The sequence below is a fragment of the Manis javanica genome, chromosome 13 (assembly GCF_040802235.1).
Source record: "Manis javanica isolate MJ-LG chromosome 13, MJ_LKY, whole genome shotgun sequence".
In the NCBI taxonomy this organism is placed as follows: Eukaryota; Metazoa; Chordata; class Mammalia; order Pholidota; family Manidae; genus Manis; species Manis javanica.
In genome coordinates, this window is record NC_133168.1 from 96113498 (window position 1) to 96135784 (window position 22287).

The 22287-nt window shown below is 56.7% G+C and overlaps 1 protein-coding gene across 7 annotated transcripts in view; it reads right to left on the reverse strand.

Annotated features, from left to right (window-relative positions):
• Positions 1-3699: 3699 nt before the first annotated feature.
• DPP9 (dipeptidyl peptidase 9) overlaps positions 3700-22287 on the reverse strand; it is a 36254-nt gene continuing 17666 nt past the window's right edge. For 5 of the 7 annotated variants that reach the window (XM_073220478.1, XM_073220477.1, XM_073220475.1 and 2 more), the window contains 13 exons: positions 22082-22143; positions 21172-21272; positions 20151-20328; positions 19813-19975; positions 16642-16721; positions 13795-13947; positions 13243-13378; positions 11242-11387; positions 10028-10174; positions 8982-9134; positions 8234-8376; positions 6899-7010; positions 3700-4661 (listed from right to left, as the gene is read on the reverse strand). In XM_073220478.1, the coding sequence (XP_073076579.1) occupies positions 4569-4661; positions 6899-7010; positions 8234-8376; positions 8982-9134; positions 10028-10174; positions 11242-11387; positions 13243-13378; positions 13795-13947; positions 16642-16721; positions 19813-19975; positions 20151-20328; positions 21172-21272; positions 22082-22143 (1667 nt within the window). In that variant the 3' untranslated portion in view covers positions 3700-4568. Of the gene's footprint in view, positions 4662-6898; positions 7011-8233; positions 8377-8725; positions 8864-8981; positions 9135-10027; positions 10175-11241; positions 11388-13242; positions 13379-13794; positions 13948-16641; positions 16722-19812; positions 19976-20150; positions 20329-21170; positions 21273-22081; positions 22144-22287 lie in introns of those variants that run through there. The other 2 variants (XM_073220479.1, XM_073220481.1) reach the window with 2 other exon arrangements.

The window sequence follows — 22287 nt, forward strand, 5'->3', positions numbered from 1 at the left end:
AGAAAACACTAGAGGCCTAGAGTGTCCAGAATAAAGCTTGTTTTCCTAGGCCTTCCTTACAAGCACAGAATCCAGAGACATGTCCCAGGTAACCCTGACCCTGGGCTCTATTTTACCGGTGGAGGAATTCAAATCATTCTCCTCAGATACAGAGGGTGAAGTTCAGTATCAGGGAGGTCAGAGGACCCAGGAGAAGGCTGATTGCTCTGCAGAAAACCCTAACTCCCGAACTGACGCCTTTCTGCTGGGACAGCCTGTCTTAAATTGGGATATCTGCTTGTGTCATGAAGTTTTTCCCTCTTTCCAACTGCCTGCTCTGGATCCGTTAGAAATTGGCTCCCCAAACTGGCTGCGAGCGGTCCTGTTTCCTCGGTGTTTGACACAGCGTGGTTCCACTCCTGTCTCCCATTACCTCGCTGCGTGTTTGACCTTCAGCCTGTCACTGTGAAGGATTCAATTAGTGGCCGAGTGCTATTGCTAACAAGATATTTCAATTGTGAACTCTTCAAATCTCCTACTGAAAAGGGCGAGGTTTGTAGGGGGAGTGTGTGTCTTCTTTTGAGAAAGATTGAGCCCCCAAGCTTTCCTTTTTTTTTTTCCTTTTTGAAAAAAAAATCATACTGGAGAGATTAAAAGGAAAAAAAAAAAACCACAATACTCCAAAGATTCTGGTTTTTTAATCATGACATGAAATCTACCTGGAAGTCCTAAAGGAAATGATCGGATGACACAAATTTCATGAACTTCTCTCTATGGTCAGGACATCATAAATGGGGTCGGTATGGATATAAAGGGATTGCATGGAGATCCTCTGTGGTAAATAAATAGTTCTGTATTTTGATTGTGGTGGTGGTTACAGAAATCTATACAGATGATAAAGCAAAATAGAACTACACAAACACACACACGAACACGTGTAAAAGCTGATAAAATCTGAATAAGGTTAGTCTATTAACTAACTGCATTGTATTCCTAAATTTCCTGGTTTTGACAGTGTACTCTGGTTAGGTAAGATGGAAATGGGGTGAAGGGTTCAGTGGGGCTCTGTGCTATTTTTGCAACTTCCTATGTGTCTATAGTTAGTTTTTTTATTTTTTTAAGTACCATAAATGTGTTTAAAAGGCAAATGACAAACTGGAAAATATCGGCACCAGATAAGACACAGGATTTCTGTCTGTCATGAATGGGTTCTGGCAATTAGGTAAGAGATGAGCTCTTTCAACAGGAAGGAAATCAAGCATATGCACAGGGAACTTGAAACAGAATCGGGGACCCCCTGCTGCCAGCCGATGGCCACCCACCCCAAACCCATGGTGGTGAAAACAAGCAGCCCATGTGTCAACCTGGAAGAAGCCAACGCCTCTTAATCTGCCACCTCAGAGACTGAGACCTTCTGCCAGCAGACATCTGTCCTTTTATAGCTGCCCATCATCTGTCCCTGCTTCGTTTTGACACCCCACTTCTCCTTCTAGGCCTCACCGTTGTGGCAGGAATGTGACCGAGTAACGTTTCACCAGTGATTGATGTCTCATGACAATCTGACTTTTAACGGAGTGAAGCAGGGGTAGAAGATTCTGATGACAAATTGCTGCTCTCAGATGACTGTGGTTTTCCAGTTGCCAACCTCTTGGGGCAACCCTAATGCCCCTTTTCCCACCAGTTTTTGTCTTATGACTAGTTCCTTCTTCTACTTTATATCACAGTGGGGTATGTGAAAGACATCTTGTTCCTAATACTGATTTTAAACATTCATTGGCTGAAGTTCATACCCATAAACATTGAGATCAGCAACATAGTTTGATTTGCCAGAGATAATGACAATGGGCTGATTTCCTTCATATATAAAGAGTGCCTTCAAATCAATGAGGCTAACAGATCAAAGAAAAGGGGGGGGAAATGATTACTAGTAAAAAATTGTCTTAAACATGAAAATATTCCCACATAAAAGAAACGTGAGTTCAAGTTACAGTGATTTACCATGTTTCACCCCTAAGATTGGCATATAAAAATGTTTGATAATGACCTGGGAATTCCACTCCTAGGAATTTACCCAAAGAAAACAACTTCTCAGTTTCACCCCTATGTTTATCACAGCACTATTTACAATAGCCAAGATACAGAAGCAACCTAAGTGTCCATCAGTAGATGAATGGATAAAGAAGATGTGGTACATATACACAATGGAATATTATTCAGCCATAAGAAAGAAACAAATCCTACCATTTGCAACAACATGGATGGAGCTGGAGGACATTATGCTCAGTGAAATAAGTGAGGCAGAGAAAAGACAAATACCAATGACTTCCCTCATTTGTGGAGAATAGCAACAAAGCAAAATTGAAGGAACAAAATAGCAGCAGACTCACAGACTCCACGAAGGGACTAGTGGTTACCAAAGTGGAAGGATGGGGGAGAGTGGGTGGGGAGGGAGGGAGAAGGGGATTAAGGGGTATTATGATTGGCACACATGGTGTGGGATGGATTATGGGGAAGACAGTGTAGCACCGAGAAGACAAGTAGTGACTCTGTGGCATCTTACTACACTGATGGACGGTGACTGCAATGGGGTATGGGGGGGACTCGATAATAAGAATGAATGTAATTAACAACATTGTTTTTCTTGTGAAAACTTCATAAGAGTGTATATCAATGACACCTTAATAAAAAAAAGATAAAACATGTTAACATGTAGACTGGTGAAGGAATGGGGAGACAGGCACACCTCTTCCCTTTTGGCAATGTGTATGTTGTCATAGTCTCTTTGGGACGCAATGTGACAAGGCTATTTGTTGTAGTATCATTTATAGCAGGAGAGGACCAATTACAGCCTGTGGGCCCCATCCGGCCAGCTGCCTGGTTTTGTAAATAAAGTTTTATTGGCACACTGTCATGCCCACTCAGATATATTATCATCTGTGGCTGCTTTTGAACTGCAAGAGCAAAGTTGAGTAGCTGTAACTGTCTGGCCTGAGAAGCCCAAAATATTTACTCTCTCGTCCTTTATGGAGATTGTCTGCTGACCTCTGATTTATACAAAAAAAAAAACGTAGAATAACCTATGATATCCCTTAAAAGATGCTTAGCAAAATAAATTGTAGCACATCCAGGGGAGGGAATAGAATCCAAGTATTAAAAAAATACAGACTGGGGAGGAGTTACCTCTCCAGAGCGAGGGTGCCTTTCCTCACATATATATCTTTCGTACTCGTTTGTTTTGTTTTTTAAGCCGTTAAATATTAAAGCGGGACTTCCCAAAGGATGGTGAGGATGGCTGCGCCGGACGAAGCCATCCTGCTGTTAGAAATTCAGGTACCATGCGTGCTGTGTGCCCGGCCATAGTCAGTCGCCAGTCTCCCTAGGGCTCTGGACTGGGGTGTGGCCCGCCCAGCGTCGTCTGCATTTCCTGATTCCCGAACCGCACAATCAAGCCGCCTGACAAGCACAGGTGCAAAAGGATGTAGTGGTGGCTGGGCGGAGCACCCGGCCGGAAGGACGTGTGCCTCGGGTTGGCCTGTTGCCCTAGGAAAGCCTGGGGGCGGGGCATCTTCCAGCCAAGGCATGCGCCCCTCCCACTTTTGTGCCAAGGCAGCCGTGGTTCAGGGCCAGGACCACGCTGTCCCCTCCTGGACCCGCCTCCCTCCCGTCCACTCCGGGGAGCCCCCAGCACCCGCCGAAAGAACCTCGGGCAGGTGGCAACGCTTCCGTCTGGAATCGTTTAATGAGTCTACTTCTTACACGCATAATTATAAAAGAATAAGAATCGACAAAAATATTTTCTTTCCATAATATGTAGAGGTGGTTCGTTTCTGGTGGGTTTTTTGTTTGTTTTGCCCGCCCCAGGCAGAACTCTAGGCAGGGAGGAGGGAAAGGAAGGTAGGCTAAGGGTAACCCTGAGGCGGGGAGGGTTCCGCGCCCACCCCGAGCCTGGAACCCTGGAGGGTTCCGGGTCTGCGCGCCGGCTGGGCTGGGGAGGGCGGCAGCGCTGACCCGCAGAGGCGACCTGCTGTTGAAGCGGGGCTCACCGAGTGCCGCCTGGGGTGCACCCCACGGCCAGGCGGCAGACCGATTCTAGATTCAGGCACCCCTTGCTTTGCGTTTTTTAAATAATTGTGGAAAACCCCTCCCTCCAAACAAAATGCAGATATGAAGCGGGCAGGTAGGGGAGGGGAAGCAAGGCCTACTTCTGCCGGCTGGAGGGTCAAGGCCGCGGTGGGGGCCACGGGCCGCAGGCTGGCTCCTCCGAGTCGCTGCTGGCCTCTCCACCAATGGGCGTGCACGCCTCCTGCTCCCGTGCCACGCGGGGAGGGGGCGGCTTCAGGAAGGCCCTCGTGGCTGTCGGCCTCACCTCTTGTCCAGGCAACCAGGGAGCAGCAGACAAAAAAACCCCCAGGAGCATTTAAAAAATGATAAAAAAGCGTCAGGGGCAAAGGCGCGGGCTTCTGGGGCCGGCCGTCCAGCGCAGGCGCTGGGAGGAGGCGCCGCGCAGTGGCCTGCGGACCACTCCTGCCCGGTCCCTGTGGCAGCGAAGCCACTTGTGCTCTGAATGTGCAGGCCCCGGGCCCCGGGGCTCAGAGGTGCTCTTGGAGAAAGTGCAGCAGGGTGACCTCATAGTGCTCGCCGGACTCCGGGCAGCGAATGCTGTGTCTCTCGTTGGGGTAGATCTGGGGGGACAGAGAAGGCAGGCTGGTGGCACCGGGGTCCCCCCTGCCTCTGAAGCCCCTCCACCTTCGGGCTCAGCGCGTCTCCCCTCGCACTGGGGAACTGGCTGACCTGTGCTGATTCCCCGCAGGGCCTCAACCTGCCATGTAACTGGTTAAATGACAACCTCCTACACTGCGGCCGTCACTTGAAAAGCTTAAGCACCTGCTGCTCTGTCCCCAAACCTGGGAGGTACAATGAACCCATCTCGGCAGAGGGGGCGGGGCTTCACATTTCAAGGATGTTTCCGGGCTGGTCACCCCAACTGTTTTCATTTCAGCAAGGGCCATGTTGGGGCTATATGCGCCAAGGCACCCAGGATGGCCACACCCCAGGCTTTGCTAATTTTCTCGGTCCTCTCACCCAGAAATGAGAGGGGGGATCATTCTCAGAGAGGGGCAGCCGCACGTTGGTTGCAATAGTCCAGTTCCTGAGACTGACGTCCTGGCCCTTGGATGGATGGCGACACGGCACAGGTCTCGCCTCTGGTCATGAGGTGAGGGCTCCCGCACCCTGACAATTCTCAGATGGGCTCGTGGGACAGGTGGGAAACCTGCTCCAGGCTCTTCCAAAGGACCCAGCCCCAGTCTCACCCAGGGGCTCACTCCTCCCTCCCTCCCAGTGAGATGGGTTTCTGAACTAAACTATTCCTTCCTCTCCAACCCACAACCACTGCCTTGAGAATGCAACCACCTGTGCAGAGGTCTCCCCTCCTCCACCCCTGCCTCCATTAATCCATCCCTAGATGAATCAAAAGTTTGCTCACACTGTCACAGCATGGGCTCCATTCCTTCCCTACCTACTTAGCAGCACTACCTGGGAAAGACCCTGCTGCCCTCACCCCTTCGTGCTACACCGAGTCCTGGCTGTCTGGTTACTTCCTCCTCCTGGGCTCTGAGGGCAGGGGGAGGCGCTGGCTGGCTCCAGCCGGGGCCTGGTATGCAACGGCAAATGAGATACATGAACAAAGAGGACCTGGGACCCCTAGCCTCTCAGGTCTCCTGAAACAGAAGGTGGGGTGAACTCCACCTCCCTTGGACATGCCCACACCCGCCTGTGTGCTACCTATTCACCTGTTCTCCCTGAGAGGCGCTCAAGGCCTTGCTGAGAGGCAGGGGTTATCACGACCAGTTCACAGATGAGGAAGTGAGGCCTGAGGTTAGTGGACCTGCCACCTGCAGCCACCGATGGCCACACGGGGAGGGCACAGCTACCTCTGGCCAACAGGCAGCTCTTCCCTCCACAGGGAACACTGCCTCCCTCCTGCCCTGACTGTGCCCAGCCGCAGACCCCGAGGCCTGTCTCTCCTGCCCCACCACCCTCACTGGCACTCCCTACAGAACTGAGCACGCAGAGGCATCTGGGGGGCACGAAGACGGTGAGCTAGTGGCATGTGATCAAACCCATCCCTCTCACCTTCAGATCACCTCCTGAACCCACCAGGACTCCAGTTCCCCACCGCCAACCCGTCTCCTGGAAGGTCAGCTGACTGGCCCCCGTCTGTGGGGCAGTCGGGGGATTCAGGCCACACAGCCAGCCAGTCCTGCTCACAGGCCCACACACCTCTCCTTCACCCTGACAACAAAACCCAGCCGAGGCTCCGCCCTTGGTCTAAGACCCACCCCCTCACGGGGAAGCCCCGCCCGTCATTGGGGTCTCGCCCTTCCGGGTGCCCGGATCCCACCTCCTCTCCCACAGACTCATGCCGCTCTGCTTGCCTGTACGGGGGCTACTCCCTCCTGCATGTTCCCCGTGCCTCGTGTCTGCCACAGGGTCCCTCCTGTCCTGATTCTATGGCACCCTTAAATTTCACCTCCTCAAAGAATTCTCTGACCTCACTCCTTAAGGTAACACCCCTATTAGATGCTTTCAGCATCTTGTACGGTGCCTCTAAGGCAAGTTCATTGGTTTAAAATAAAACGTGTGTGTGAGATACAATTTCAGTGACACTGACCTCCCTCTGCTGGGGCGGGTCTGGCCCTGTCCCCTGGTGTTCCCAGCACCGAGGGCAGCAGGGACCCAGAAGGGCACAGGGGGTCCAAGTGGGCGTGCAGGACGGCAATGGTGGGTGAGCCACAGAGGGCCCAGGGAGGCTTGGCCTCGGGTGGCAAGCCTGGTAGCCGGTGACTCTGCCACACCCCGCTGCTGCCCACCCGGCTGGCTCCTGGGGAGAGGCCCAAAGCATCCAGGGGCCACCCACCTGGAGGTGGTAAGGTTTTCCTGCTCGGATCAGTTGGGAGACGAGGAAGTTTGTGTGGAAAAAGTGCACGTTCTCATCCAGGAAGCCGTGCAGGATGAGCAGGCGGTTGGGCCTGGAAAACAAGGTTGGTCTGAGGCGGGACCCTCCTCTGCTGCCCCTGGGGGTCAGCCAGGGCTTGCGCCCCGCCCCGCCCCCACCCCAGGGACGGCGGAAGCAGCAGATCAGCACCAGAGGCTGACGGAAGCAAAAGAGGGGCATGCCTGGCGCGTCCTTCCAGGCAAGGGGCAGAGAGGGGTGTGTGTGCAGTTGTGCATGGAACGCCCTGAGCTACAGGAAAGCTTCTAGAGCAGTGCCGCCCTGGCACTCAGGGATGACGGAATGTTCTAGACCTGCCCTTGCCCAGTGAGGTTCCGCCACTACCACCACCATCACATGTGGCTCCTGAGCCATTGAAATGTGGCCAGTGTGGGTGAGGAACCATATTTTTAAAAAATTTGATTCTCTAAAAACAAAATCCAGGTGAAATTCACATAACCTAAAACGAACTCCTTTTTAAATAAACAATTCAGGGGCATCTGGGGCATTCACAGTGTTGTGGAACCATCACCCCCATCTGCTTCCAGAACATTCCCATCAGTCCAAAGCAAACCTGTCTGCTGGCAGTTACTCCCCCTCCCCTAGCAACCACCCACCTGTGTCTACCTCGACGGATTTATTATTCTGGTGAGTGTGATATAGACTTAAATTTCAGTGGCCGAGAGAGGATGTGGGCTGAGTATCAGGTGGCACAGGACCAGACCGGGGGGTTCGGAGCTCGGCTGCATGCTGGCATCCCTGGGGAGCCCAGACCAACCCCGGAGCAAAGAGAGCAGCCTCGTGGGGAGGGGCCCAGGTGGGGACAGCCTGCGACAAGAACCCAGCACCAGCAGCAGGGCCTCTGGCGGGCGCCACACCAGACAGCGGAAACACTCCTTTTTTTTAATCAGAGAAAGAAGCAAATGCCAAAAGGGTGACAGGGGACATCTGAGTTAAAGGCCCTGAGGGTACAACCGTACGGACCCGTGTCCTGAACCACACTGTCAAATCCCACAGACAGGCCGCTCAGGGTCGACTGACTGAGGGCCCCATGGCAGGGCCAGGGGCCCCCTGCCTCCGACGGCACCCGTGGCGTGAGGGGCGGTGAGAAGGGAGGTGCAGAAGACCCGGGAGCCCAGCCTGAAGCCGCAGGAAGACCGTGGGGGGCATCCCGGACAGGGCGGTGGCAGAGCCAGTAGGGGTGGCAGCAGAAACACGGGGGCCTTGGCGACTTAGAAGGCCAGGGCAGGGGGACCTTACTCGTTGGGCAGCTTCTCCACATGCAGAGCCGCAGAACCCGCTTCGTAGCCAAGCTGGTTGTTCTCTGGGATGTCCATGTAGCGCTCCGTGTACCCTGTGTCATAGGCCATCCAGACTGTGACTGGGGCACCCGCGATGGCCACCTGAAGGCCACGGTGGACACAGTGGAGACAGAGAGAGGAAGAGAGAGACACACGCGGGTCAGGGCCCCGGAGCCCACACTCGGCCGGTTGTCCCAGGTCCCCCCCGAGGACGTGAGGAGTAGGCATGCACGCACGGGGGCTGGCAGGGGAGGGCCCTCAGACCGTGCGCCCCCGGGACTGTGCACTGTCAAGGGAGGGGAGGTGGGCCGAACAGCACGTTCAGGCCAGGCTCGGCCCCTCCCTGGTCCCACTGCCTTCCGGCCTCCTCCTCCTCATCGCCGCCCCGCGGTGCCCTGACTGCCGCCGGCCTGGGGGCCCCTCCCCCGACGCTCTTCACACCATGCCCCACCTCTGCCCATCCGAGGCCGGGGTCCCAGGCTCAGCCTCCCACAGAGAGCTGCCGGCGGGGTTTTGTGCAGCCGGAGGATGCCATCCTGGGGTCAGCAGTGGCGGGCAATGAGGAGGGGGGCTCGGCCCCGTGGGGCGGCTGCGGGGAGAAACAGCCACGTGGCAGGGCCCCTGCCGAGACGCCTCCCCGGGGGGCGGGCTCCGAGGGGCATGGGCGGACGCCGGAGACAGGAGGGCGGGGTGGGGGCGGGGCCCACCTTGAACACGTGAGGCTTGTGGATCAGCCCCATGAGCGAGAGGAAGCCCCCGTAGGACCACCCGTGGATGGCGACTCGGCTCAGGTCCACGAAGCCGTACTTCTCGGCCACGAACTGCAGGCCCTCCACCTGGTCCTCGATCTCCACCTGGCCCTGAGGGACGAGGCCGGGCACCTCTCAGTGGCCTTCTTCCAGGCGTGCACCCTGCTGTCCCACCCCTGTCACCGGTGGGGAGCCTTCTGCCCGGCTCACACCCAGCTCTCTGGAAGCCACTCCTCTCTGCAGGCCCCATTCAAACCTGCTCTCTAGGGTGGCGGGTGGGCAGCCAGGCCCACCACCAGCCCTCCCCTGCCCCTCGCTGACTCTGGGAAAGTCCTGTCCTGTCTCTGGACCCTCACTTTTCCCACCCCTCAAATGAGAATGTTAACAAGAATAGGATCCACTTTATAGTGGATGTGACGATGACACGAGATGGTGCGTGTCCTGCCTTCAGAAGCCTGGCACATGCTAAGGCTTAAAGGGACAGCTAGTGTCATCACCACCACCACCACCGTCACCACCACATCACCACCACCGTCACCACACCACCACCGTCACCATCACCATCACCACCACCACCGTCACCACCACACCACCACCACTACCATCACCACCACTACAATCACCACTACCACCGTCACCATCACCACTGTCACCACCACTACAATCACCATCACCACCACCACCATCACTGCACCATTTTTACAGCCACCAGTCCTTGTGGCCCAGCTGTTGGGACTTCCTGCTGGTCAGGCCTTACAGATATATCTGGGTGCATCTGGGTCTCAGCACGAGGCGGGATGTCTGTATACCTGTCTCCCCATGAGGTGCAGCTCAGAGCTGAGCAGCAAAGTGGACATGCCCCTTGTTCCAAAAGGCTCCCCGACTTGTGCCTCTGGCATCCTGGCCAGGACTGCCCTTGAGGGAGGTGGCTCAGGGCCACCCCAAACCCCAGGTCTCCCTTCACCGCACTGGAAAGGACCAGAGGAACTGGGGAGAGATGTTACCATTTGGTTTTTTAGGGCCCCTTCGAACTGAAGCCCCCGCTGACATGAGCCCCTGCCATCAATCACGACCACAGCGTAGCCCAGGGACGCCAACGTGTTAAGCCGCAAATACTTGATTCCTTTGAAGGAGTTATTCACCAGCTGTACCTGTAGGGGACGGCGAGGCGAGAACATGGTACTCTGGGTGTGGTGTGACACCCGGCACGAGAGGCCGGCCGGGCTGGGCTAGACAGGCCGATGCCATGTGACAAGGCAGGGGACTTGTAGCCTACTCAGGGTGCCTGTGCTTTGTTGGAAGGCTATGTATGGATGGCCCCGTAAGGGTTCTGGATGTGGAGGGGTGAAAGGTCAGGTGGGGGGCCCTCTCGGCACCTGGCCTTGGGCTTGGGGTGTGCTAGAGAACAGGGCCCCAAGCAGGTCCCCTTCGCAGTGGGGGCCTTTGCTCCAGGCCCTTCCTGGAGTGACTCCCTGATGTCTGCAGCCACGTCCTGCCTCGACTCCACCTGCCAGTTATCCCTGAACGGCACTCAGAAGCCAGTGGGGGAGGAAGGCAGGTTGGTGTGGGCAGCCACGGCCTCTGAGTAACCTCACGTACACCAGGTCCTTGCTTTGGCACTACTGGTCTTCAGGGCCTCATCTTTCTGTAGGGCGCAGTCCCAGGCACTGTTGGGGTGTTGACAGCATCCCTGGTACACACCCACTGGATGCTGGGAGCATCCCTCACCCGTTATGACAACTACAAATGTCCCCAGATATGGCTGAGTGTGACCTGGGGGACAGAACACCCCCAGGCAAGAATTGCTCTCTTGGACAGACCCACCTGCCAGTCGGCCTGCTTGGCCCTGTCCTGTCCCCTTCTCACAGCGCTGGGCCCAGGGCTCATGGCTACCGCTGTTCCTAAGCTGGTGACCAGGGGTGAAAGCGGATCACTGCTGGACAGGGAACCCAGAAGCACACACGGGGGTCAAGAGGAGCTTCCCAGAGGGATAAGGGAGCATCCTTGGTGGAAGGGGAGGTAGGCCATACGGAAGGGCGGGGTGTGCAGAGATTTAGCAGTGGAGTGGGGCTCCCAAGGAGCCTGTGGGGTCAGTGGGGATGGGGTGGGCACTGGGAGGTGGCCAGGGGGCCCTCTTGCACTGACTCTTCTCCTGGCCTGGCTGGTGCGCAAGGACTGGCATGGAGGGAAGGCCGTGGGGAGCAGGGCTGGTACCCACCTGGGGGCCTCCATACACAAAGAGGACAGTGGGATGCTTTTTCCCAGGTTGCACTGCGTGAGGCTTGTAGATCATGCCGTAGAGCTGCACATCTGACCGTGTATGGAAGTGGAAGATTTCCGGGGGCACATAATCAGGGGGGCAGCCTGCAGAGACAGAGTGGCGTGACTGCTTGGGCCGGAGTGCATATGGCTCCAAGCGGGGCCCACTCCCGGCCAATACCCACACCCTACTGCCTGGTCCTGAGCCGCAGAGCGTGGACAGAAGGCACCCCGTCCTCTGTGCTCCCCGTGGTTTAAACCAGAATCCAAGGGCTGGCTGTGACTCTGGAGCCTGTGAGCGGGGCGGCCTGGCCCTGGTCTGTCCGGAACTGTGTCCGGCAGGCCCCTGACACTTGCTGGAGCTCATCTGTGGAAGCGACAGGGTGTCTGGGTTGTGATTAACAGCCAATTTTATGGTCTGCTTCTGATTTTCATGCCTTTACTTGTGCAAATCGGCACTGGTTTTCTAATCATGATAGTGGGGCGAAGTCTTTCTTTAAGACAGGTTTATTTAGGTGAATAGGGTAAGCTGATTGAGAAGGAAAGCAACCTACACGTAGTCATGTAGGTTGGGGGTCGGCAAATGCTTTCAGTAAAGGGCCAGAGAGTATTTTTGGCTTTACGGGCTGAAGAGACATTGGTGATTTGTTTCATAGCTACATGGCTTAGCTGTGTGGTCCTAATGTGCCCACACACAGCACATAAATGAAGTCTACAAGCATGGCAAGATGGGAGTTCGGGGCGGTGGTGCCCTAGTCCACCTGCCCACAGCCCTGGGCTGAGTGTCAGGACAATCGAGTTCCCATGGCTGCATCCCCTTGCGGTGCCTGGGGCCTGGCAGGATCCACTCTTTCCCAGTTTCCTCCCCTGTAAAGCCAGGGCCAGAGTTCCTGCTCTGTCCTGCCCCATGTGGTAACGTGTGGAGAGTCACAGACTGAGCTGTCGGGTGGAATCATCTACTTAGATTCCAGAGAGGGCGACAATCTAACAAGATGCTTTCTAGCCCAAAGGACACCTGACAAACCCAAGGGATTCTTACTTCCTAGAATGCCCTGGGCATCTCGCGCGTGGCAGATCTGGGACTGGGGAAGGGCGTCTACGGCAGTGAGTGACTCTCGTGTGCCAGGCCCTGTGTGAACATCTGGCTTTCTTCTTACGCACCGCCACTGTACCATTGCGTAGATGAAGAGTTTCAGGAAAACAGTGGCCTATAGTTCTGCAGCCAGAATTGGAACCTGGGGCCACCAGAGCAGAGTCCTGGCCACCCTCCAGGGTCCTGGGCAAACTGACCAGCTGCCTCCTGTTCCCTGAGGCCCCCCTCATGGCCAACCCTGGCTCCTGCCACAAAGGCTTCGAAATATCTGCTCTGTGCAGGTGCCCTTGGACGGCTGCCCCTGCGCATGTGGTTGCCCCACACAGGGACCCCATGTCTGGCGGACTCGGCTCCTGTGATGTGCTGACGGGGATCAGCTCTGGTGTAAAGATTAGGGGATCAGAGCTATCAGATGGTCCCATTTTACAGACGGGGAAACTTGAGTGTTAGCATCCAGGTTGGTGGGGGGCAGAGCTTGGCTAGGAGCTCCGGTGGGGGGTAGGGGGTACCTCCAGCAAGACTCAAGCACAGCGGGGCGAATGAGCAGGCAACTGCTCTTTAACCTTCTGGTGCCTGACCTCCGACCTCCTCGCCTCAGCACAAAGAGCTGAGTGTGAGTCTCTGCTCTGGGGTGTGCAGCCCTTAACTGCCCTGCAGGAATCAGGCCGTCCCGGCTGGCAGGGCACATAGGACAGCGGGGCCAGTGGTCATGGCTCAAGGATGCACTCTTGGGTTGTGTGGCCTTGCACCCACCAGGATGGCCCCTCTCACTGGTGTTACTTAACACTTCATTTTACCATCAGGCAAAGTGAGGCGCCCAGCAAGAAGGGACTTGGCCAGGGCCCCAGGGGATGTGGGGCTACTCACTGGCTGCCTCCATCATGCTGGCCCAGAAGTGGGGCTGCTTGTGCAGAGGGTCGTCGTCGGGGCCACTCAGCTTGTAGACGTGCACGCAGGGCGGCGTGCCCACGCTGCTGTAGTGGCTGATGAACATGTCGAAGTTCTGGGGGGGGGGACAGGGTGCTGAGCGATGCTGCAGTGCCTCCCTGCCCACCCTCACCCACCACTTGCTGCCTTTATGCTGTGGGCTCACTGTTTAAACTCCAGAACTCGTCTACCCACGTGAGGTGGGTGCTGTTCCCATCACCCCCTTTGTGCAGATAAGCAAACCAAGGCTGAGGGTAATCTGCCCTGGCCAGGGACCCCCAGGTGGTAACTGACAGGCCTGGTCAGAACAGATCCTTCCGATGCCAGAGCCTGCTCAACTTGCTGGTTCCACAGGCAGCAGATTGCTACCAAATGCTTGCCCTGAACTGGGAGTAGCCCTGTGCATGGCCGCTGCCTGACATTCTACAATGTTCTGAGAGGCTAAGGGTAGGTGCGGGGATGGTGCCATCGGGTGCACAGGGAAGTGCCCACCTGGCTCATGGAGCAGCTGTGGGAGAAGCCGGGGGTGGTAAGGCGCACAATCTCGCCCACCGACTCGTAGCTGGCCACATAGAGGTGGTGCTCCAGGGGCGTGTCCTTGGTGCCCTGGAAGTACACGAGCTTCGTCTCCTCGTTGACCCAGATCTGCAGGGGCACAGGGGCTCCTTGTGACGCAGCCCAGGGCTTCCCGAGCCTCCCTTTCCATGGAGGCTGGTAGGGGGTGCTGACACCCAGCAGAGGGACCAGGCCCCTCCTCCTACCCCCATGGGGAGGGTCCAGAGTTCGGGGTACAGGGGGCTCGTTCCCTTTCTTAGTCCATTGGCTGGAGAAGCACCCTCTGGGAGAGAGATGTTTCTTGGACCTGGGGTGGCAGGACCAGCCCCCAACCTAGCTGGGGAACCCCAGGTCCTCTGGCAGGACATGGAATCAGAATGCTGACCCTGGACAGCTCCTTCGGGGTGTGCGCAGAGCAGGGGCAGGGCGCAGGCCGGAGGTTGAGGGGCAGGCCGTCCTGGGTCCAGGGCCCACCCACCCCTGCCCTGGTCCCTGGTCGGGTAGCCCACTGCTCTGACCCAGGGGCTTGGGGTGAAGACGTGCCAACTCCCTGTACCGCCTGTTTCCCAGGTGAACCCCCAGCAGACTGTGCTGAGGGTGCCCTCAGGAGGAGCAGGAAAGAGCCAGACCCTGGGGAATGGCCGCTGCCTTCCCGGGGCCACCCTGGGCCAAGTGCTTAAAAAGGGCGCGTCCTCTGACCGGCAGTTACACCCTGGGAACTGTTCCTGAGGACTCTGCCCAAGAGCCAAACCCAGAATGGAGGGACAAAGATGCTCAGAGTATTCTTAAGAAAACAGGGAACAATTTGAACTCCCAGACAGACAGATGGGTTCTATCATAATGGCAGAATTTTTGCAGCCACAAAAAAATATATTTTCTTTAAAAAAACAAACAAACCGTACAAATCACCCCCTCAAACAATGATGCTCTGTATGTCCTGTGGAGATGTGTGCAAACAGGAAAGATCTATGGTGACTTCCCGCCAGGCGTCTCCTCTGAGGAGGAGGTGAGGCTGCAGGGGCTGGGGGGGTGACGATCAGAGGGATTTCGAATTTAGTCTTTTCTAGACCAAATCAGTTTGTACAACAAACGCTGATGTGGTTCGTCACTTCCTCACATTTAAAATAAACGGGGGTTTCCTAGAAATAGAGGATGTCCTTGGAAAACCCCAACCACATGGAGTTTTGGGGCCAGTTTTGTCACGAGGACCGGCAGGAAAGGAAGTGACCCCCGGAGGCCCCCAGACAGGCCGGGCAGGGCAGGGCAGCCCCCTCTGCCAGCGCAGACCAGCTGGAAGGCAGAGGGGCACATGGCCTCCTGTTATAAGCCACTCTTTCTCCTTTTTTAATGTTTAAAATGCTATGGTTGCTTTTTTTTTTTTTAGCTTCTGGGTAAAAAGATGAGATGGTTCAGATGCTGAAACATTCACAGAGATGGAGAGGCAGTAACTCGGGCTTGTGTGTGTGTCAGACGTCACGCTGAGGGTTTCAAGTTACTTTAAGGCAGAGTCCTTGCCCTGGGGTGGCCCTGCCTGTCAGGGGACATCTGTGGTTGTCACACTAATGGGTGCTTCTGGCATTAAGGGGTAGGGGCCAGGGAGGCTGCTCAAGGCTCCCCTGGGCCCAGAATGGCCCCCCCAGAAAATGAGCCAGGTCTGAATGTCAGCTGTGCTGACGGGGATCAGCTCTGGTGTAAAGATTAGGGGATCAGAGCTATCAGATGGTCCCATTTTACAGACGGGGAAACTTGAGTGTTAGCATCCAGGTTGGTGGGGGCCAGAGCTTGGCTGGGAGCTCCGGTGGGGGGTAGAGGGTACCTCCAGAAGACTCAAGCACAGCGGGGCGAATGAGCAGGCAACTGCTCTTTAACCTTCTGGTGCCTGACCTCCGACCTCCTCACCTCAGCACAAAGAGCTGAGTGTGAAACCAGACAGAATTGGGACCAGGATACGTTGTCTTGCAACTTGATTCTTTCCCAACAATCTGTAGTGACATCTTTCCAGGGCAGGGGCAGGGAGTTCCGTCAGGTGTGGTTACACTGTAATCAGTGCCATTACCTACAGAACCCTGACCCAGTGTCCCCACTGCTCACTCACTCACTCAGGGTGTGTCACTCATGATGTCCCATGGCAGGAGGAGTGCACGCAGGTGCGGTAAGCATGCAGGTGCTAATGCCTCTAACGCCTGTCTGTGGTCCGCGAGACACTTATGCTTGTGTGAGGTAGGGATGCAGGAGGGTTAGAAGAATTTGCAGAATTGGACCCCGGCGAAGCCACTATGGTCAGGCAAAGTCTTGCCACGTTTTACAACGGTTTGTGTGGGGACGAGTAGAAGGCATGCCTCTTGTGTCTGAGGCTGTGGCCTTTGCTCTTGAACCTCCTGGGGCAGGCGTTGGGTGGGCCCTGGTCAGAAGCCTGGGGACAATTCCACAGTAGGCAGAAGTGTCCCTCAAACTGCTCTCCGGGGAGAGGGGGTCTCATAGACCAGAAGGAGGGTAACTAAAAGACCAAGGGGTGCTGAGAGCAGACCATGGCCCTCCCACCAGGATCCAATCGACGGGGCCACGGAACAGCCCCTGCTTAGTGACCCCGGTGTCTCCAGTTGGTCAAACCAAGGCCCTTGTGCCCCTGAGTGTGCCAGAGCCCCGGAGGGGGCTGAGCGCAGCACGGCAGGAGGGAGGGGGTCCCGGGAGCACACAGGGCGGGTGGCGTGCATGCATGCGTTGCATCTGAACATAGAGTGTGCTGCGGGGCTGGCGGGCAGGGCTGCGAGGAGCTTCTGGTACCTTGGAGCCGTGCCTGGCCAGGACCTCCCATTCCCCGCTTGTCAGGGCGATCTCCTCCTTGATGGGACACTTAAATTCACCTGCAAGTAAGAAAAGGGAAAGCTGTGAAGGGGGGGGCCCTGGCTGCTGTGGTGGTGGGCAGGCTTGGCAACACTGGACAAAGGGGCCACGTGCAGGGTCCCCAGCACGTGGACGTTCCTAAGAAGATCCAACAATCTTCATTTTCGTCAGAAGCTCTCGGTTTTAGAACGCTGTGTAGTCCCCAGGCCCTGGACCGGGGATCTCTCGGGACCCGCTGGGATGCCGGAGAACCAGATCTGGGTCAGAACCCTTGAGCTGAGCAATGGCTCAGCTGAGTTTTTACGGCGGTGGGTTTTTTGGGTGGATCTCGCTTTTGAATTTTTACCGGGTACACATTTGAAATTTAAGGTGGATTATGACCGATGGCTCGAGTTTCTTTCATGTTCTTTTGGGTCGAGAGCAAACTATTGAGAACTTATATCTACAGAGAGACAGATGTCCCGTACGCAGACAGAGGGTGGGTAGGCCACAACTCCCAGAGCAGAGATTTGGGCCGAGCGGTTTGCCACAATAAGACCTGGGAGGGAGGGATGCTCCCCTGTGTCCCTCACTCACAGAGGCTGGACACAACCGATTTTCTGCTCACCCAAATCTCTATGATGCCCTTTCTCTGTCGGGCCTAAGGAGGCGGAGGGTGGGGGTGAACTGCACACTGCCCCCGTCTTGGGATGGCCCCCACCACTTGCCATTGGTTGGCCTACGCCTGTGTCCCAGGCCAGCCCTGCCCTGCTCCCTGTGAGGCCCCCCAGGCCCAGCCAAGGGTCAGCCCTGGTGAGGGACCTCAGTCCCATTCACTCTTGCTTCCAAGTCTCATTGGACTTCTGGATTCAAGCCATGCTTCTCAGGGCCCAGAGGGCCCCCAAACCGCACCTGCCCAGTCTCTCTTGCAGGACCCTCAGCTGTGAAGGCCACTGTGTCCCCCGAACATGCTCGCCTGCCAGTGCCTCCAGGCCCCAACCTCCCTCCCACCTCACCGGGACACCCCGAGGCTGCCTTTGAGGAACTCATTCCTTCTGACCTGAGTGACAGGGCCTTGGCATCTCGGCTGCTGGATGGCTCTCCCGCCGGTGTGAGCCGAGGACAGGAAGTGTGAGGTGGGGCCCACGCAGGGCAGATGGGAAACCACGCGCGCCCACCTCAAAGGCAGGAGGCCCCTGACAGGTACCTGATGCAAGTCCTGCCCAGCAACCAGCAGGCCAAAGGTAGCTCGGCCATTCCATCTCAAGAAGCAGCAGAGAGGATTTCTCAATGAAACCTCACAATATTAGGTAGCAGCGGCGAAGTCAACAGACACACAGACAGCGAGATGCCAGTGGGCCAAGAACACCGTGGAGATGGCTCGGCCAGCCTGAGACGGCCCTGTGAAGCGCCGGTGACAGCAGCTGCTCCGAGGCCCCCGTCTTCCTCGACCCCTCATCGCATGGGCTTCGCCTGGTCCTGACACCCAGGGGCCCCGGACTCCACCCTCTCAGGGTCTCTGGTCTGTGCTGGCGGCTGCCTCAGGCCTGTTAGTGGGCTTTGTCTCAAACTGTGGGGAAGCACTGGGCCATGTCAGGGAACATCTGTGGTTGTCACAACTGGGGTGCCTCTGGCACTGCGGGGTGGGGGCCAGAGATGCTGTTCAGCACCCCAGAGTGCCCAGGATGGCCCCACCTCAGAGAATAACTCAACCCTAATGGCACCTGTGCCAAGAGGGACAGACACTGTTCCAAGCTTAAAGAGCCCTGGCATGGCTCCTAGACTGCACAGCTTCCCTCCCCAGGCTCAGCCCCTTGGCGCTTGGTCCTCTGCCGAGACGCCATCTGGTGAGGATGCCCATGAGCCCATCGTGAATCTACTCTGCTGCCTGGAACTCCGGGCATGCAAACCTACCCAAGCGGCATTTCCACTAGCGGGCCGCTTCCACCTGAACATGTTCGAGCCCAAACCCTGGGTTTTCCCCTCCTGAAACTGTCCCTCTCGGAGTCTGCTGCTCAGACCAGACCTCCAAAAGCTTCCAGGTGTCCCGGCCTTTCCTCTTTCAGATTCGGCAGCCAACCTGCCAGCACACCGTACTCACCCCCGCTCCACCCAGGATCTGACCCACCTGGGTCAGCCCAGCCAGCTGCTGTGACTCGTCCTTGTCACCTCTCCTTCACCTCAGGCTGTGCTCTGTGCAGCGACCTGGGGAGTCCTTTTAAACTAAGCTCAGATCAATGGGAAAAGCTCGAGACCTCTCCAGAGCCCACAGGCTCTGCACAACCTGCCAGGTGCCATCCCCTGCATCCCTTACTTGCTCTGCTGCAGTCGCACGGGCCCCTAGCTGTCCCGCCAAAAACTCAGGCCCAGTCCTGCCCCAGGGCCTCTGCATGGGCTTCCCCCTGGCCTGGAGTGCTGTGTGGCTGCCTCTGCCGCCTCCTCCAGGTCTCTGCTCCATGCACATGACCCAGAGACGTCCGCCTGACCTCCCATTCTACAAAGATGGCCCCTCTCTCTCCACTGCCTTGCAGCATTTCCTCCGCTATGCTCATCTGCCCCAAGACAGCATCTCTGGTTTTGTTTTCCTGCCCACCTCCTCCACTGGCATTCCACAAGACCAGGCATTCTTCCTGTTCTCATTTTACAATCATACTCCTGGCATCCAGAGCTGGCGTTGGCAACCTTTCCTATAAAGGGCCAGAGAGCAAATATTTTTGTCTTTGTGAGACATACAGTTTCTGCCATGCTACTCAGCTCTGCTGGCCATGGCATGAAAACAGCTGCAGGCAACCCACAGACGAATGGGCATGACTGTGCGCCAATAAAAGTTGATGTAGAAAAACAGACAGGGGGGCTGGATTTGACCTGTGGCTATAGTTTGCCAAGCCCTGGTGTGAGGAGGACCTGGCACCTAGTAGGCACTCAATAAACACTGGTGGCTGAGTGAACGAACAGCTGGCTACAATAACCCCTGCTGGACGGGGAATGATGTGTGGAAAGCCTGGCTTCCTGCTCTGCCACCCCTCCCAGGTGGGGCGGCTGGGTCACAGGCAGGATCAGTGGACAAACGGCGCATGGAACTAGACGGCTGACGGGTGAGCAATGGTTGGTGGTGAGTCAGGCTCCGCTCACCTTCCTGGGGAGTGAAGGGCTCGCTCCAGTCATAGCCGTGGGCCTTTAAAACAGCGGTGACCTTGTACAAGTGGCAGAAGCCGGTCCTGCACTCGTTGGCTCGGAGGAAGCAGAGCTCGTCCTCCCCCTCTGACTGGGGGAAGGGGTAGAAGATGTCATGGACCTGTCCAGGCAGGAGAGGAGAGGCCGTGAGAAGGTGGCCTCGCCCCCCCGAGGAAGGTGAGGCCCTGGCGGACGGCTGGGCTGATGGGGAGGTACATCCAGCCTCCCGCGGACTCTCGCGCCCGATGCTGGCCCGGCGGCCCAGGTGGGACGCAGCCGCCCCCCCCCGCCCTTACATTGATCCACACGTCGGTGACCTCCTCGTACACCATGTGCGGCTGGACATTCCTGGGCACCGCTCTGGCAAAGGCCATCCGCTGCTCCTCGCGCTCAGTGATGGGGATGAACAGGGCCGGCGGGAGGAGGATGAGCTGGAGCCGCTGCTGGGGCCGGTCCAGGAACATGGCCCAGGCACTGAGCGGCAGGACGAGAGGGAAGCCGGGTGACGCGTGAGCCCCCCTTCAAAGTGGTGTGTAAATCAGAACTGTGCCCATTTTGCCAACACTTGACCAAGTAACCCTGCAGCCCACAAAGGTTTCCTGGCTGGCACATGCACTCCGGGGGACACGGAAAGATGACAGAACACTGTAACTGTTCTGGACACCTCTCATGCCATTAAGTCTTAGAGCGGCACTTGGCAAACGTTTACAACTTCTGCCAAATCCTCAGCCCACATATACCATGCTATACCTCATATTTTGCCACAAATAGGCAATTTTTTGAAAACCTGAATGTATTTAAATGGTGACCTGTCAGTACGAGCGGCAAAATGGAATATCCACAGAGAACCACCAAATCAGAATAGCATCGCAGGTATGTGAGAGTCTGGCGAGAGGCCACGGCCCGCCAAAGGCCCTCAGCCTCTGTCCAGGTTGCCAGTTAGGACAGGGACCTGGCAGCGTTTGGGAGGGGGGCGGAAGCACATTTTCCTACAAAGGGGCTGGGAAGTAAATAGTTCAGGTTTGTGGGTCACACAGTCTCTTTGGCAACTGGTCAACCCTGCCAACAGTGCGAAAGCAGCTGCAGGCAGTCAGTAAATGAATGAGTGTGGCCGTGTGCCAATGAAGTTTTAGTTATGGACATCCAATGTGGACTTTGTATCGTTTCCACATGTGATCAAGTATTGTTCAGCCCATGGGCGGCGGTGTGGGGGCTCTGGTTCAGGCGTGCTTGTCCTTGGCATGGGCAGAGGGCTGAAAGGTGAAGAGGAATGCTCCCCCTCGCCCCCCGCCCCCCAACTGCGATGGGGACACTCACTATCTGCCGTCCCGGGTCCACCCGGCCCTGGCGAGGTATTCCACCTTCGGGAAGAGCACACCGAAGGGCTGTACCAGCTCCTTCTCTTGGGTCGAGACGATCTAGAGAGAAGAGACCACGGACCCAGTCACACTGCAGCCTGACCACATGCTGCTGGGAGGAGCTGGCCACCGGGAGAGGGACGCCGTGCCCCCCAAATCTGCACCCTGGAGTCTTAACTCCTGGAACCTCAGAGCAGGGCCTTCTTTGGACACAGGGTAGTGGCAGATGTAATCAGTTAAGACGAGATCATACTTTGGTGGCCCCAATCCAACAGGACTGGTGTCCCTGTGATAGGGGAAATGTGGACACAGGCGCACCCAGGCAGAGAATGTCTTGTGACAGACACGGAAGGTGGTGGCCATCTGCAAGCCAAGGGAGGGCATGGGACAATGCTCCCTCACAGCCTCGGAAGGAACCAGCCCTGCTGACACCTTGACACTGGCCTTCCAGCCCCCTGAACTGGGAGACGATAAAGCCCGTTGTTGAAGCCCCCCTCTCTGGTCTACACTGCTTTGTTACAACACCCAGCCGGCTGGGAACTGAGGGTTCTGGTCAGGTTGTCACTGCAGAGACAGGTGGCCATGGGCAAGCCAGCTTCTGGATGCTGAAGCTTGTGTGAGGCTAAACAGGGCTGGCTTGGCTTCCCCCATGAGGACCACTGGGAGAGAGGCGGGCAGGGCCTTGGGCACGTCCCACACATGAGCTGCCCCAGCCTGTATCCTCCAGCTGCCTGCTCCGATCAGTGTGACCGGTGCCCACCTTGGGGCCCTGCTGATGCCAGCCCACTGTCTACCAGTCTCTCAACACACAGCCTGGTCCCCCAACTCCTCGTGAAGAAGCTTTTCCCGAGGGCCCTGGCCCCTCTTACCTTGCCTTGACTGTCGGTCTGGAACTCGGCCAGTTTCAAGGTGATCTTGGGATTCTTGCTGCCTGCAGAGAAAGCAAGGTGAGCCTGGCGGGTGTCAGGGCAGAGGCTGCAGGGCGGCACCTTCAGAAAGGTGACACAGATGAAGGGTGGTACAGGGAGGAAGGAGCCGGGTGTCCAAGGTCTCCCTGTGGGTTCCCACCCTTTCT